The following is a 15,836-nucleotide window of genomic DNA, read 5'->3' on the forward strand; positions in this document are numbered from 1 at the left end:
GAATCTACTGAGTTGATCTTGTGATTGTTAGCTTTCATCTGTTGATGTTGTTTACCCCATTTTCAAATTTGCATATGTTGAACCATGCTCACATTTCAAGGATAAATTTCATTTGGATGTAGCTCTTCTAATGTGTTCTCTTTTTGTGATTTGAGTACATAAAGTACAAAGGTTTTACTTTCTAATTGAAGTATAGTTGACTTAAACAATATTATGTTCATTTCAAGTGTTACCATTAGTTAAGAAAGGATTTGTCTTGCACTTTAGTATGGACACTTCTGATAGAAAGTCTATTTTGTGGGTCAGTTGTCAGAGTCTGGTGTTTTCTACTCAGTAATTATTGGACATGGGCTTTCCTGGGGCTCAGTGGTAAGGAATCCACCCATCAATGCAGGAGACTTAGGTTTGACCCCTAGGTCAGGAAGATCCTCTTGAGAAAGAAATGGCAACCCACTCCAGTATACTTGCCTGGGAAATTCCACAGACGGAGGGGCCTGGTGGGCTACAGTCCATGGGGTTATAAGCCAGACATGACTTAGAGACCAAACAACAACAATTGTTGGACATAGCCATGTCACATGTGTCTGCTCAATGCAATGGGTAGAGCGTGGGTTTTAAGGCTAGAGATGGGTTCAGTTCCATAACAGCTATATGGAAATTGTGGAAAATCCCATGACTTGTGAGAGCTTCAGCTTTCTTATCTGAAAAATGAAAATAACGCTGATATCACGGGGTTGTTCTGGAATTGGAAAACATGTAACATGAAGGCCTGATACATACATCTCAGTGAATGATGACCTTGATGATGTTAAAAGAATCTGTTGTTAGTGTCATCACTGTTTGTTGAGAGATTTAGTTGCAGCCTAGAAAACGCAGACGGAATGGTAGACAGGACCAACTAAGAGACTTTTGTTGGAATCTTGTGCCAAAGAGCCCTGACCCACACCCAAACACACACTTTCAAGGGACAAGAGAGGAGGAGACACCTGGGAATGGTTTATGCTCAAGGGAAATTGAGGGACCAGAAGAGTCATATCAGAATCACTGGAGGCTTTTCCAACCGATGCATCCTACATCACTTCCGATGTGACAGCTGCACAACCATCCTGGTTTGTTAGCAGAAGTTCCTCATCCCTTAAAAGTTCCTGACTCCCAAGCACCCAGATCTGATTGGTCACCCTTCCCACACTCAAAACTTATGAATTCCCCACCAGGATGACCCCCTGAGATTGCTGAGGGTGTGTAGCAGCCTTCAGCCACACGGAGTGGGAGGAAGGAGTTGCTAAAGGGTCTATTGGAAACTGAGGAGGCAGAAATTCTGCCTACGTAATGGATACACCTCATGCCTCTAACTCAAGTCTGCTTCATTTTCAGGTCAGGCAGTGTGAACAACAACTGGATGAACATTTATTCCTTTGTGGAGGATTTGGTCAAGAAGTTTGAAAAGTATGGCTTCTCCAAATCGCAGAGTGTTTCCCCGCCAGGCAGAGTACACAGCTGTTTAGACTCAGTGGGAATGGGAGCCCCTAGAGTCAGGAGCACAGAGCCCAGGGGGATGTTCTGAAGCAGAAAAGAGCAGGTCATGCAGATTCCATTGGGTCTCAGCAGCTTTCTTGCCTCCTACTTGGAAGGCGGGTCATAATTGTAGGGGCACAGTCTACCCTGAAGGGCCATACAGATGAGGAAACAGGCAAGCCTGTAACATGGTAACTGAACACCAGGTTAAATGATGTCAGGAGACAAAAGAAAAAGGCAGAAGTCTTCAAAGGCAAATTAAAGGGAAAAACAAGAATTCTTAGGGAAAAAGTCAACGATGGCTTCCTAGAGGATGTGGAATTTTGAACTAGGTCTTGAAGGATGGGGAAGAGAGAGCAACGGAAACTATTAAGGAAGCTTCTCGTGCAGTGAGTGGTCTGTTCAGCTGGAGAGTAGGGTTAATGCAGAAGAAGGTTGGTAGATGAGGTTGCACAAGACAGATTTGGACCAAAGCCTTCAGGGCACATAATGCCAGGCCAAGGGACTTGGATTTCCTGCTGTAAAGAAATAGGGATCGACAGATGATTCTTGGGAAGGGGTCTGACATGATCAAGGTTATGTGCCGAAAAGGGAAGTCTGATATTGTGAGTAAAATGTGTTGAAACAAGACCCAGGAGCAGTAGGGAGCTTATCTAAGAACCTACTGTAGCAATTTACCTAAACAAGGATAAGTGTCAATGGACCAAAAGACAGGGTCCAGGGAAAGGAAATGGCGGGAAGTATATGAATAGCTGCTGAGAAGGAGAATGATTTCTCTGAGTGGGAACAAAGCCGAGAAGGATGTAAGGGAGGGGAGAGAAGCAAAGGCACAAAGAATTTTGTAGAAGAAGAGAAACCAGTTAGGAGGCCCTTGTGGGAGAACGCATAGGTATCCGATGTGTGCAGTGTGCACGTACACGTGTGTGTATGCGTATGTGTACGTGTGTTTAAGAGAGAGAGAGACACTTTAGAGGGGTGAGGGGTGTAAGGTTGGATCAGGATGTCATCCTGGTACCTTGTTCCAAGAAGGCAGCGTGTCTCCACAGGCTTCCTTCACTAGGTACCTACAATCCTTCATTAAAGTTAGAGAAACTTCCAGGTTTAGGAAATGAACCCAAAAGCAGATGCTCTGGGGTGGGGAGAAGGAAACTGGCATGCACCTTCTTCCTGGCTGCACGCTGGCTTCACTGTGAGCCTGTGTCATATAGAGCTTCTCATGAGCACGTGCTTCCTCCCCAGCCCTAACCTGCGGATGTCCTTCATCACCTTCTCCACAGAGGGTCACACCGTCATGAAGCTTACTTCAGACAGGTAAGTGCTGCTTTAATCTCCCAAGGCAGGCCTGGTGAATGAGGGCCAGGGAGACTCCTAGGAGCTGAGGGTTCCACTGGGTGCAGACTGGGCCAGCCTGGGCTCCACTGAGGGCTCACTCTGACCCCAGCCCCAGCTCCCTGGTTGCTACCAAGCCCTGACTGTGCTGGCACTGGCATACGCTGTGCTGCTGGACCATCTCCACTTCCCCAGACCCCGCCGTCCACTCATCCTGTCCTCCCAGCCCTCTTCACTTTTCTTAGAACTGGCTCACTGTGAGGACTCCTGGGACCTGGAGGAGCAGGTGCGTGGGCCCTTTGTGAACACTGGCCTGTGTTGGGTACCTGCCCTGTGTGTCAGTCTCTACTCTGGGCCACGGGGGAAGAAGAGAGGCAGAGTCAGAATCAGGAGACAGGGGTGGGCCTGCTGAAGGAATGGAGTTCACTGGATGGGAGCTTGGTCCCTTGGTGGCTCTGAGACAAGGGAGCCCATGAGTATGGTTCTGAATACCAGGCTGGGCTGGAGTCAGGAGGGCAGCATGACAAAGCAGCATCCTAGGTGTGCCCGAGGGCCTGAGGTGGAAGATAGAGAGCTCATGAGCATCCAGGAGCTCAAGATGCTCACGATGCGAATGACTGAAACCCAGAGAGTGCGGTGGTGCCAGTGCGCGGAGACCGCACTCCCCAGGCCTGGCTCCCGGGAGAAGCGGGGACCAGGTTTCCTGCTCAGTGAGCTGGGGAAGGCGTGGTTTTCTGTGTCCCTGTGGTCTGCATTTTGCAGAGAGAGACCTGAGTTAGTGTGAGGTGGAAGAAAGCAAGTGAGTGGGGAGCTGTCAGGCTGGTGGCAGAAAGAGAGCTGGGGGCCTCTGGTAGAGGAGCTGCCCGTGGGGGAGAGGAGGACCGCTGACTCCTCTAACCAAGAGTTCAGAACTTGAACCAAGGGAGCTGTGCAGGAGTCTCCTGAGGGGCTCCCAGTCCTCTCTGGAGAGTGGAGACGTCAGCCATTAAAAAGAATACATTTGAATCAGTTCTAATGAGATGGATGAAACTGGAGCCAATTATACAGAGTGAAGTAAGCCAGAAAGAAAAACACCAATACAGTATACTAACGCATATATATGGAATTTAGAAAGATGGTAATGATAACCCTGTATGCGAGACAGCAAAAGAGACACAGATGTATAGAACAGACTTTTGGACTCTGAGGGAGAGGGAGAGGGTGGGATGATTTAGGAGAATGGCATTGAAACATGTATACTATCATGTAAGAAACGAATCTCCAGTCTATGTTCGATACAGGATACAAGATGCTTGGGGCTGGTGCACGGGAATGATCCAGAGAGATGATATGGGGTGGGAGGTGGGAGGGGGGTTCAGGATTGGGAACTCATGTACACCCGTGGCTGATTCATGTCAATGTACGGCAAAACCAACACAGTATTGTAAAGTAAAATAAAGTAAAAATAAAAATATAAAAAAAAAGAAAATGCCACCCTCAAGGGAAAGTGTCAGAAGAGGAGTGAAAATGAGGGGAGGGGGAAAGTGGGGTAGAGTTGTAAGAAGTGAAGGACTTCATGAGGGCATAAGCAGGCTAGGATTCTCTCCATGCATGGAGCTGGGAATGAGGATGGGGTGGCAGGCCAGCCAAGAGAAAGGCCAGAGTGAGGTCTGGATAAGCTCAGTCCTGGGCTGGAAGCTAGGGAGGGCTGCGGGTTCCAGCACATTTGGGCTGCAACAGCAGCAACAAAACAAATCTTCCCAAAAGTGACAGGAAGAGGGTAGGGGGGAGTTGTTTGTTTGTTTTTGCATGGGTGGGCAGGGCCACTGGCCCTGGTCCCAGGCCTCCTCAGTTCCCATGCTGGGTCAGGCAGGGCAGGACCAGGGGCTCTCAGTTCTCAGCTCATGGCAGAATCCCTTCTGCCTGAGGCACGAGCCAGCCTTCGGCACCTCATTCTGTAAGATTTGCTGTGAAGGCTCAGCCATCACACCAGATAAGCTTGAACCTAAGCCCCGCCCCCTGGCGTGTCCCAGTCCCATCCCCCCACTCTCTGCTGTAACAGAGGCCAACAGAGATCCCTGTGGCAGCCTGGGGTCACTGCTCTTCAGCCCACATGGACATTTCTCGGGCCTCTTCCCCATTTACTATCTATTTCTTCAAGAGCACGTGAAGCCCAAGAGCCCTAGACTCTAATGGAGCAGCTTGACTACTTTCTTTACCACCAATTCAGTGAGGGAAGTGGTTTGGAAGGACCAAGGCTATTAGAGGGGGCCTGTGGGAGAGGATGGTGGGCAGGGCAGAGTTATCAGCGGAGTGACTGCTCCAAACTCAGCCTTGCTTGTTGGAGGATAATGTGCCCTCACCAGGGGCCCCTTGGGTGCCAGCAGCATCTCCAGTCACGTTGGGGGTGCCGGATCCACAGGTGCCGTCCGTGGCTGCTCCCCTCTCAGCACGGACTCACCGCTTGCTGAGTCCCCTGAGGTCTGCCTGCTGAGACAGGGATGAGCGCATCGAAAGCCAGGTCCTGCTTATGGGACGGAAGGGCAGCATCCTCCATGCTCACTGGGTGGCGGACGAGGAAGCGTTAGGGTTAGTCCTGTCTGTAAAGACACGGACAGAGGGGTCACAACAGAGCCACGGTGCTCTCTGGTCCAGGCAGGCCTCCACAGAGCAGAATGGCGCCGGGCAGCTGGTCTATTTTGTAACAGTCAACCTTCATTCCTCCTCAGTCCCCTTTACTGACTTTTTTCAGAAATGAAGTTCATGATGGTCTTATCAGACTTCAGAATATAGTGCCTACAGGAGACACATACATGCAGGAAGGATTTAAAAAGGTACAGATCCTACAGCCCTGAGAATTTATTCTGCTTTGTCACAGTCTTAAAGAATTATTGGGTCTTCTCACTTCTCACTTCTCACCTCCCCCAACTTTCCTTCAATTTGTTGCAGGCAATTGAGCAAATTGAACAAGCTCACTCAGGAGGTGAGTTGCCTGCTGACGTCACTGTGCTCAGGGGGGACAGAGCCCGGCCCAGGCCTCAGAGAGGGCTGGTGCAGACCCTCCCTGGCCAGCCCCAGGCGCTGACTCATGGAGCGAGCTCCTTGCCCTCCCCGTGCTGCAGGTTCCTCCTCCCCACAGTGAGGATGGAAAGCTCCCCCAGGGATGTTCCTGAGAACCACATGGGGTCATGCAGTACATTCCTGGTTCTGCTAGATATCAAGTGCTTGACCTACAGTTGAGCTTCATGAAAAAGAAAAGAGAAACTCCAGGGACAGTGAGGAGACGGAGTCCAGTTTAGGGAGCAGAGGCCTTGGTGCCCCCTGGCTGCCCACACTCTGTCCACCACGGTCCTGGCTCTGCCCTTTCCCTTCAGCCTCTCCCCTGTGGGTGACTCTCGTCCTGTGTCGGTGTTTCCAACAGTGGGAAAGACTGTGCTCGGCCCAGAACCATCGGCATGTAGACTACAGGGCTGCAGCCTCATCAGGAAGGAAGCACAGGCTGCTGGGAAAGGCAGGGAGCTGGGCGGGGCCCTGGCCAAGCCTCTGGCAGTCAGTCTGGCTGCTCCTCCCTGAGCTCAGCTGGGAGGCTTGTCCTCACCAGGGAAGTAGCTGCAATTGCCATTCAGGACAAAGGCTGTCCACCTGCCCCTAGTGAGGGTCACTAGGAAGCGCTCTGAGCCAGTCTCAGGCTCCTCACCTGTCAAGTGGGTCCTGGGCTAAGGCCCCTTCCCTTTCGGGGTGCTCTGGGTGGCAGTTCTGGGGTCAGGGTGGCCCCTCCCCAGGAGGAGGAGGTGCGGGAGCAGAGCTGCAGGCCTGAGAGCCTGAGGCAGATCCCTCCAGGTGCCTTGCTCACAAGGCAACTCCCTATTTTTTCTGCAGAAAACAAGGTTCATTCCATGATTATCTGTCTGACTGATGGAACTCTGAAGGAACTGACACTAAAAGAAACTGTGAAAGAAGTGAGTCCAGACCGTCGTCACCAGCTTTGGGTTCCAGTTGTCTGACGAGTTATACTCAACGCTTTTTTTCTCGTAGGCTGACAAGGCTCGGCAAATGGGAGCGACAGTATACTGCGTGGGTGTAAAAAACTTTGAGGAACATCAGGTAATTCCGCACAGGGAACCACATGCCACTTTTGAGCCCAGCTGGTGAAAGCGTTCAGAGACAGCTGTCCCAGTGTCACTCAGTGGATGTCCCTTTATCCCAGTCCAAGTGTTTGGACAACGGGTAGTCATGGCAGGTGAACACCAAGCGTTGTGTAAACCTACACGCCAGAGGGGCGGGTGGAGGAGCTTTCCACTTCCTGGGGGTGGGCTGCTGACAGACGCCAGAGAGTGGCCTTTGGAATCCAACATGGCAGCAGGCAAGAGTCCTTTTCCTGGGATAGGATCTACTGTGTTTCCAGCCTCTGGCTGTGTGCCAACCATCTCCTCTCCACTGTAGTTAATGGAAATTGCAGACAGCCCATATCACGTGTTTGCAGTGAGCCAAGGATTCAAGGCTCTTAAAGACATCGTTGATCCAGTGAGTGAGGGCTGGACTTGAGAAGCGGGAAGAGGTGGGTTCTCAGCAAGTTCCTGACATTCACATCCCCTGCTCCCGTCCCTCATCTCCCTATTTCAGCTCGAAACTAAGTCCTGTATTGAAATTACTTCTGTGGAGCCTTCCGATATCTGCGTAGGAGGTAAGAGCTGGACTTGCTTTTGTAAATACAGCGGTGTGTGTTTGTGTGAGTTGTTAGTACGTCCAGTGTGCATTGTGAGTGTGCTCTGAGCACATGGTTTCAGTATATATGGTTTGTGTGTGTAGTGTGAGTTGTATGTGTAAGTGTGGTGTCTGAGTGTGTGGGGTGATTGCAGAGAAATGTGGGGGCATATGACTACATTGGGCCCATAAGAGAATGTGTATGTGAGGTGTACATGTGGGGGGTTGTGGGGTGTGTGTGTGTGTTTGTACAGCTGAGCCTTGGTGGCTCAGCTAGTAAAGAATCCACCTGCAATGCAGGGTACCTGGGTTCAATCCCTGGGTTGGGAAGATCCCCTGTAGAAGGGAACAGCTACCCACTCCAATATTCTGGCCTGGAGAATTCCATGGACTGTATAGTCCATGGGGTCGCAAAGAGTCAGATGTGACTAAGCGACTTTTGCTTTCACTTTCTAGCTTTATTAGGATATAATTGACAAACAGCTCTGTATGTTTAATGTATGCCACAAAATGACCTGACACAAAAATATTGCTAACTGATTACAAGCGTACATTTTTTTTTAGCTCAAAACTTGAAATTTAACTAAGAAATAAGAAAAACTTTAGTTTAAAAACCCTCAACAAAACGCTAACACAGAGAAGCCAACAGCATAAAAAAGGACAAGCGCATCAAGACTGATTAGGGTTCCCCCCGGAAATGCCAAGCTGATTCAATACACAAAATATCAGTGTGATTTTCCTCATCAGAAAAATGAAGAGAAGCATGACTATTCAGTGGATGAAGGAAAGAACTGGACATAGTTCACGGCCAGTGTCACGCTAGTAACAGATCCTGACAAAGGCATCCAACAGATATTCACAGCTGTCATTACCCGCAGCGGTTCAGTGGGGACAGCCTCTCCCTGAGGTCTGGAACCTGATGGCGATGCTGTCCCTCTCCTGGGATGGTCCCCGCATCAGACGGGAGGATCCTGTGTAGCGCACTGCTGATAGAAGCACTCTCTCTGAACTGAGCTCTGTGTGTGCCAGCTCAAGCATCCGCATCACTGGGATTTGTAGAGCTGAGGCGGGTGGAAAAGCACACGCTCCCAATAACAGCATCCAGTTGGATGCAGCTGGATGCATAGCCAGGAAGCTGGTCCTGGCTGTGGTGCTCGGAGCTGCAAGACCACAGTGCAGAAGGCTGTGGGGTCAGACAGAGCAGCGTTCATATCTGAGCTCTGCTGCTCAAGGACATGAAACCGAGGCAAATGGCTGAATATCTACCAACTCCAATTTCATCTCCAAGAAGTAGAAATAACAATACCTTCTATCAGATCTTCAGTGGGACACAGAAGCAGTGGAATTCACAGTGACTGGCACAGGATCTAGAAGCTGGTGGCCCTCACCTACAGGAGCTGGTACTAAGACTTCCATCACTGACCCCTGACTCTGACTCCACCCTCACACTGAGCTCAGGTTGGGGAGGGGAAGTGGTTAAAGAACACCCAGGGTGAAAGCATCTCCCGCTGAGCCCTCTGTGGGTGGAAGCTCTCGACCCCTCCTGCCTCTGACCCCGTGGCCTGTGCAAGGTGCGGCCATGGAAGGAGACCCCACACACGTGCAGGGTCTTTCCTTGCACATCCCAGCTTGCAGCAACCTGAGAGCCTCCATTCTCTGATCAGGTCCCCAGGACACACACGGGCCTGCAGGCCTCAGGGGAGGATGCCTGTTGTCATTCACACCCTGTGGTGGCCTAGCTGGGGTGACAGGTGCCTGCTGCACAGCCTCTGCCAGTGAGGCCCAGCGGTGCTGCTCTGACCTTTACAATTGTTGTCATCTTGTCAAAAGCTGCCACACGGCATGACTGTCACTGGGAGGGAAAGCTCAAGGCAGGAACCTGGACCCCAAATAAAGTAGAAGCTGTCATTCTGAATAAGTCAGTGAGCCGAGTGAGGGAAAGCCAAGAGGGTGTGAGCAGGAGGCACGCGGCTGCTTCAGCACCTTGGGCTACCTCTAGGAATAGGCAGAGGCTTCTGCTGGCCTCCCTGCCTCTAGGGCTTTGCTCCAGCCCATCCTCTACATAGGACCCGAAGGGCAGAGAAGGCTACTTCTGTAACCTTCTGGAGGCTGAGGCCCCCAAGCCAGACAACTGGGCCTTTCAATGTCCAGCCTCTACTCTAAGTCTGCCCATCTGCTGCAGAGGCTGGGGGTGGGGGTATTGGGTTTCCTGCAAAACGTTGTCCAGCTTTCCAGTGTCCAGCCCACCCAGCCCTTGAGACTTCACTCTCAGAGCGCCTCCATCCGCAGCCTTTCCTGATCAGCTGGGCCCCCAGGCTTCTCACAGCCCTTGGTCTCTCATGGCCACTCATCACTCAGTAAGAACCATAACTTCTTCTTGGCTGTGTCCACAGCATTCTTCTTCTTTTTTTATCATCCACTTCATTGTTATTATTCCAACCCTTTATTACAGAAGATTTCAAACATATACCAAAAATGGAAATGAATGTATAATGAACATTCCTCTCTCCACTGAACTTGCAATTAATATCTGACCATATATCCCTGGTCACATGTTTATCTAACTCCTCTCTCTTTCTTCTCTCTCTCTATCAATCCATCTTATTTCTTGATGCATTTCCAAATAACTTATACTGATCAGACTACCACACCCACAAACCCTTTATTCTGCATATCTTTACCTGTGGAACACTTTTCATTTTTTTTTTTTTCCAAATGCAGCAGACTTCAGTGTATCATTTGATGGGTTCTGAAAAATGCGCACATGAAGGCTCAGAACATCAGCTGCTGCTGCTGCTGAGAACATCAGAGGTGTCCCCAGAATGTTGCCTCAGCTCTCTCCCCAGACAATCCCTGCCCCCACCCCCTAGAAGCAGCTACTCTCTGATTTCTTCCTCCACCGTCTATTTTGCTGCTATAGAACTTCTCTCCGGTGACTCACAGAGGATGAATGAGAGGTTTGGCCTGGGGCACTGGGCACTACTGTTTGGGGATTCATCCCTCCTGTGTGTTGCTGGGTTTATTCAGGCTTGACCCAGAAATAAAGCCCGAATAAACCCAGGCAGGAAGATTTATTCAGGCTTTATTTATGGCTGGAGGTGGCACCTGGTCCCTCATTTTCCTGTATGTGACCAGACCAGAGTGAGTATCTGCAAGAAGCCCAGCAGGTGGGGCCCAGTGGAGGCCACAGTAGGACACGGGGCAAGCAGGGCTTCCCTCTGAGGTCTGGTGTCCAGCTCTGCGTCGTGACTGCAGGCCCTCTGTGAGGGTGGCTGGGGCAGGCTGTGTTGAGCAGGGGTGTTGGCAGGGCACATCGTGCAGAGCAGTGTGGGATACCCCTGCAACCAGCCTGGGTAGAGGCTGTCCCTCCACCACGATAAGGTCCCCCCTTGTCCCATCCCATGGTCTCCCCAGTTAACAACCGCAGAGTTCAACTTTGATAGGTAAATTCCTATCTAAATATACTTTACAGGGATATGTTACATCAATAGCATCATGCAGTACATAGTATTCGCCAACCTTCTACATAATATGCCATTGCATGGATGGACCCGTTTATTTCACGGGTCCTGGGGAGACAATATTCAGATTGTCCCTAATAGGCTGATGTTAGAAGTCGTACTGTAGGACCATCCTGACGCTTACCTCTCTGTGAGCTTGGGAAAGGAATTCCCTGCAATCAAGACCAAAGAACAACTGCTGCCTTAAGGCGAAGCCCAGCTCACGGTTGGCAATGTGCAGTCTCTGTCCAAGTGGCTGTGCAGCACCGCGTGTGGTGCCCCCGCCTCCTCTCCCCAGGGCCAGCCACTCCCACCTGTGCGCCCCCGTCAGCCCCAAGCAGCTTAGACGCCCCCTTCACGCTCAGCTCCACCAGCCTTCTCAGACAAGCCTACCCCCTCGGCGCCACTCTCTAGAGCTCCCAGACCACCTGATGCACAACTTTTCTCCCAGAGAGAAAGTTCTCTGTTCCAGAGAGACTCGGTCCCCCTTCCAGAGCCTGAGGGCTTGTAGGCAGTGGACCCGTGTGGGATGTGCAGGAAGTACAGCCCTGGAAGCCAGTTTCAGTCCTTCCTGTGACTTTATTTCCTTCCTGTGGCTGCTGCTGTTGGAGGAATTGGGGTATGAGGAGAGGACTTTGGAAAGCAAGAGGGACAGCTTTCTGGGCAAAGCAAAAGTCCTTTACCCGGAAGTCTCTCTTGCTGAAATATTGAAACCGCCACCCTGCCTTCCACTTTGGAGACTTGCCAGAGTTCAGCAGCCCCCCTTTGAGAGCAGTACTGCCGGGAGAGAAGGGCTCCACTGCAGAGGCAAAGCAGCACCTGAGCGGGGCTGGAGGCAGCAGGAGGCCCGAGGAGGAAGGAAGGCGCCCAGGCAGCGGGCAGCTCACACTGCTCCTGAGGGAGCCAGTGTGGTCTGTGCTCTGGGCTGTCATCTGGCCCTGCCCTCCGCTGCTGCCCTCCCTCCAGTCACCCACATGGAGGAGGCTGGGCCCAATCTCCACCATGCGGCTGGGACCACCAGGTCCCCTATGGGGGCTTTCTGGTTTCAACTCAGAGCCCTGTAAGCCAAAGACTCAGGTCAGAAAGGGCGTGTCCCCAGAGAGCAGAGTGATGGATGTTTGGAATTAAGACAGGCGCAGACGTGATGTGTGTCCTAAATTGGGCACTTGAGGTCAGATCCCTGTACCTGCCTTGGGTCGAAGGAAGTGACCTGCCCTAAGTCACAGTTTCCCTCTGTGTAAAACTGAGTAGTAAATCTTGCCTAGCTCATGCCTAAGTTCATGGGGCTGTTGGGAGATTTTAGGGAGAAAGTATAAAGGTCGGTGCATAGTAGGTGCTCATTAGTGGGAAACAACATTTGGATGAACACAGGAGTTGTAAGCTTTGGCATGGCACTTATTTGCTCATTTCTGATTCCTTTTGGCTCTTTGTTTATGGCAAAAAAGCTTCTACTGGCTTTTTTTTGGCCTCATCTGGAGCCTGATTTCCCCATATTCAATAGCTTAAGTTTCTCTTCTCTGCTTATATCTTTACTTAAAATATGTTTCATTGGTTTATGGTTCTGCTTTGCAAGGAAACCATTCTTTGCAATAAATAATCCTGGAATATGAATTATGAAATATACTTCCATGAGATTAAGGCCCAGTCACCTTGCTCAGGCTGGACCAAGTTGTGCTGGTAAAGGCATGTTTGCAGGACACAGTTCCAGCTGCTTCTTCCTGGACAAATACAGATCCTTATGTCATGATAGGCAGGGCTCTTAGGAAGTGTGAACGGTGAGGGAGCAACCTGGCAGATTCGGGTTCAGAAGCAGCATTGGTTTGTTGGCTACTGGGCATGGGAGGGGATGTCATTAAGGGACCTCAAGGTTGCCCTGAATGGGCCACGAAAGCACTAATTTCTTAGCACAAGGCAATCAGTTCACCTTCCCTGTACTTTATCAAAGCTTCAGTGCTCTCTCCATGCTTCCGTGTTGCTAAAGCTCTTCCAAGGACAGGTCAATGCCTCAGGTACCCTCTTAGACCAGGAAAGTACCAACAGAAAGAGGAGTGGACCAAGGCCAAGCCAAGGATGATGGTCAGTAGTGTTAGGGGCAAGCACTTGGCCACTGGAGAGCTTCCCTTTCTGAGAGGGCAGTGGCCTCTGGCCCAGTCAGTGGTTGACATGCAGAAATACAAACCCACACATGCCAAATGTTCCCATTTTCCAAGAATTCTAGGAATCTGGATTAGTAGAGAAAATGTTCAGATTTTAAACATGGACTCCCATTTTCTTGAAAATACTCGAAAGCCTATAAAAACATGTCAGCAGGACGGCTTCAGCCCACAGCCCAGGAATCTAATTTCCTCAAAACAGAGAGTTTACAAACTTCACCTTGATCTGATAGGGACTGCAGGAAGACTTGAAGGAGGGGGAATCAGGACTGTCAGGTCCAAAGCTGTGCTGACATTTCTGAGGAATATTCCTCAAGCTAATTGATCTTGGGCAAATAATGACCTTAACTAGGAGAACAGGGGTGGAGGCTATTGACCTTGGGCTTGTAGCTGGAAGACCTGCATTTATCCTGGTCCACTCCCCAGGAGCCAGGCCCACTGGCTGCCTTCTCTGGATCCATTAGTATTTCAGTTGCGAGGAAGCACCAGTGGGGACCTAGCAGCCTGGCTAGGGCTGTGGCCCAGAACTGCTGCTGCTGCTGAGTCGCGTCAGTTATATCCGACTCTGTGCAACCCCATAGACAGCAGCCCACCAGGCTCCCCTGCCCCTGGGATTCTCCAGGCAAGAACACTGGAGTGGGTTGCCATTTCCTTCTCCAATGCATGAAAGTGAAAAGTGAAAGTGAAGTCACTCAGTCTCTTCGCCATCCCATGGACTGCAGCCTACCAGGCTCCTCCGTCCATGGGATTTTCCAGGCAAGAGGACTGAACTGGGTTGCCATTGCCTTCTCCAATGGCCCAGAACTACACCTTAGCAAATCAAAGTCTCCCACCCTAACAGAAGGAAATGCTTGGTGAATCCCTGGGGGCATTGTGTGAGGTACGTGAAGCAGCAGGAAGAGGGAGGTGAAGAGCTGCCACTGCAGACTTCAGAACCACAGCTAAGACAGGGTTCCACCCTCCATGGGTGATTCTCCTGTGCAGGGTCCTTGCCTCCCTTCTTGGCCCTGCTTTACCCAGGTCCTGGCCCTGTACCTGGGGTATCCAGCCTGCCATTGGCATAGAGAATCACAGTGAGAAGGAACAGACCCCTGAGTGTGAGAAAGGCCCACAAGCACTTAGTCTTGTGTGCTCAGCTCAGACAAGGGTCAGGAATGTCTTCAGCCTGCATTATCTTGTTTCTGGGTCATTAATGTAAGGGAAGGCCTGGTAAGGAACACTGCCTGCACCTCTTAGGGAAGACCTTGGGACTTCAAAGTCAGAAACCTGTGGCTGGGTTTGCCCCATGGAGGGTAGCAGACAGGGTGCCTTCAATGAGCTTGATGAACCAAAGGCGGCATTGAGAGGCCCACAAGTGCTTAAGCCCCAGGCACCTCAGCTTTACCCTTTGTGATGCCAGGTAAGACCCAGTGTGTGCCCATATATTGGTTCAGACATAGCTGCTTGCTTATTGGAATCCCTGGGAATTCAGTTATAGTGTGGCCTGTCATAACTGTAAGATCAGAAGGAAGTCAGCACTCTCCTAATAACAGACCTTTGGGTGTCGCCCTTGCAGATGAATATGAATTGATGATTTCTGGAAAAGGTTTTAATAATGCAAAGAATGAAGATGAAGTTATTTGTAGATTTAAATTCAAAGACAAGCTAATCGGTAAGTAGCCCCTCGGTGCCACCAAGTGACACGCTTCCCACAGCACACTGCATTCCCTTAGCCAGCTAAGCCGTCAAAGCCTTTGCTGACCATTCACTGCAGACACTGTGAGGATGAAGGCAGCGTAGACAATGGAAGGAGTGACCTGGCTGGTAAGACTGGCCACCTTGCCCTTCATCCCAGCCTGGAAGGTATCAACTCCAGCACATCAAGACCATCTTGGCCCAGAGCTTGCTCTTGCAGAAGCTGGGCTTGAGATGCTGGGTCTGCCCTTACGGCTGCACTGCCCCCACACTTTCCTTGGCCCTCACTTCCCTTGAGAGACAAGTACTTGAATCTCACAACTCTTCTGGTGGGAAGTGATGGCACCCCCAGGGCCCTGAATCTGGGCCAGGTGCACTGAGCTCTCCCAGGAGGGTGGCATTGAGAGCAGATGCCAATCGCCAGGCCTGGACCCTGGAATTCTGGCTCAGGCCCACTTTACATGTGTGATCTTGACCTCATGAGTGTTCTGTTCTCAGTCTCTATTATCTGCACTATACAATGGGGCCGTTCATATGGTAGGTGCGCAACTAAGCCCTATCATGTACATAAGCTACTATTTGGAAATATTCAGGCACTAGGTGTTCTTCCACGATGGGCGAGTGGCCTGAGGAAGCACACAGATGGGGCAGGAGATATGCCCTCATCACTGAAGAGGGTCTCATCTCCCCCAGAGAGTGCCTGGGGACGATTAGACTTCCTCTTCCTCCTCAGGTCTCCAAGTTATCCCACTGATACATTGATTAGATAGATACATTATGCTCAATGACTTCTCATTCCAGGGCCATCTGGTAAACCCAGAGCAAGTTCTCTCCCTCAGCACTTCCGGGCCATCTCTCCTTCTTCCATGGGTGCATGGGATAGGCAGGGTTCTCCCATTGCCAACTGCTCACACCACAGAATGTGTAGATGGTCTCAGGGAGTTAGATTTCCCACGGTTTGTAGTTTCTTGGGAGTGACTAT

The 15,836-nt window shown here is 50.8% G+C and overlaps 1 protein-coding gene across 1 annotated transcript in view; it reads left to right on the top strand.

Moving 5' to 3' along the window:
* The window catches only part of LOC138087287 (anthrax toxin receptor-like), a 45,968-nt gene that overhangs the window by 17,583 nt on the left and 12,549 nt on the right, over positions 1-15,836 (top strand). The window contains exons 2-8 of the mRNA XM_068982298.1: positions 1,375-1,446; positions 2,755-2,826; positions 3,040-3,130; positions 6,859-6,927; positions 7,267-7,347; positions 7,447-7,507; positions 14,736-14,831. Coding sequence (XP_068838399.1) covers positions 1,375-1,446; positions 2,755-2,826; positions 3,040-3,130; positions 6,859-6,927; positions 7,267-7,347; positions 7,447-7,507; positions 14,736-14,831 — 542 coding nt within the window. The remainder of the gene's footprint in view (positions 1-1,374; positions 1,447-2,754; positions 2,827-3,039; positions 3,131-6,858; positions 6,928-7,266; positions 7,348-7,446; positions 7,508-14,735; positions 14,832-15,836) is intronic.

The sequence above is a fragment of the Capricornis sumatraensis genome, chromosome 10 (genome assembly GCF_032405125.1).
Source record: "Capricornis sumatraensis isolate serow.1 chromosome 10, serow.2, whole genome shotgun sequence".
Classification (NCBI taxonomy): Eukaryota; Metazoa; Chordata; class Mammalia; order Artiodactyla; family Bovidae; genus Capricornis; species Capricornis sumatraensis.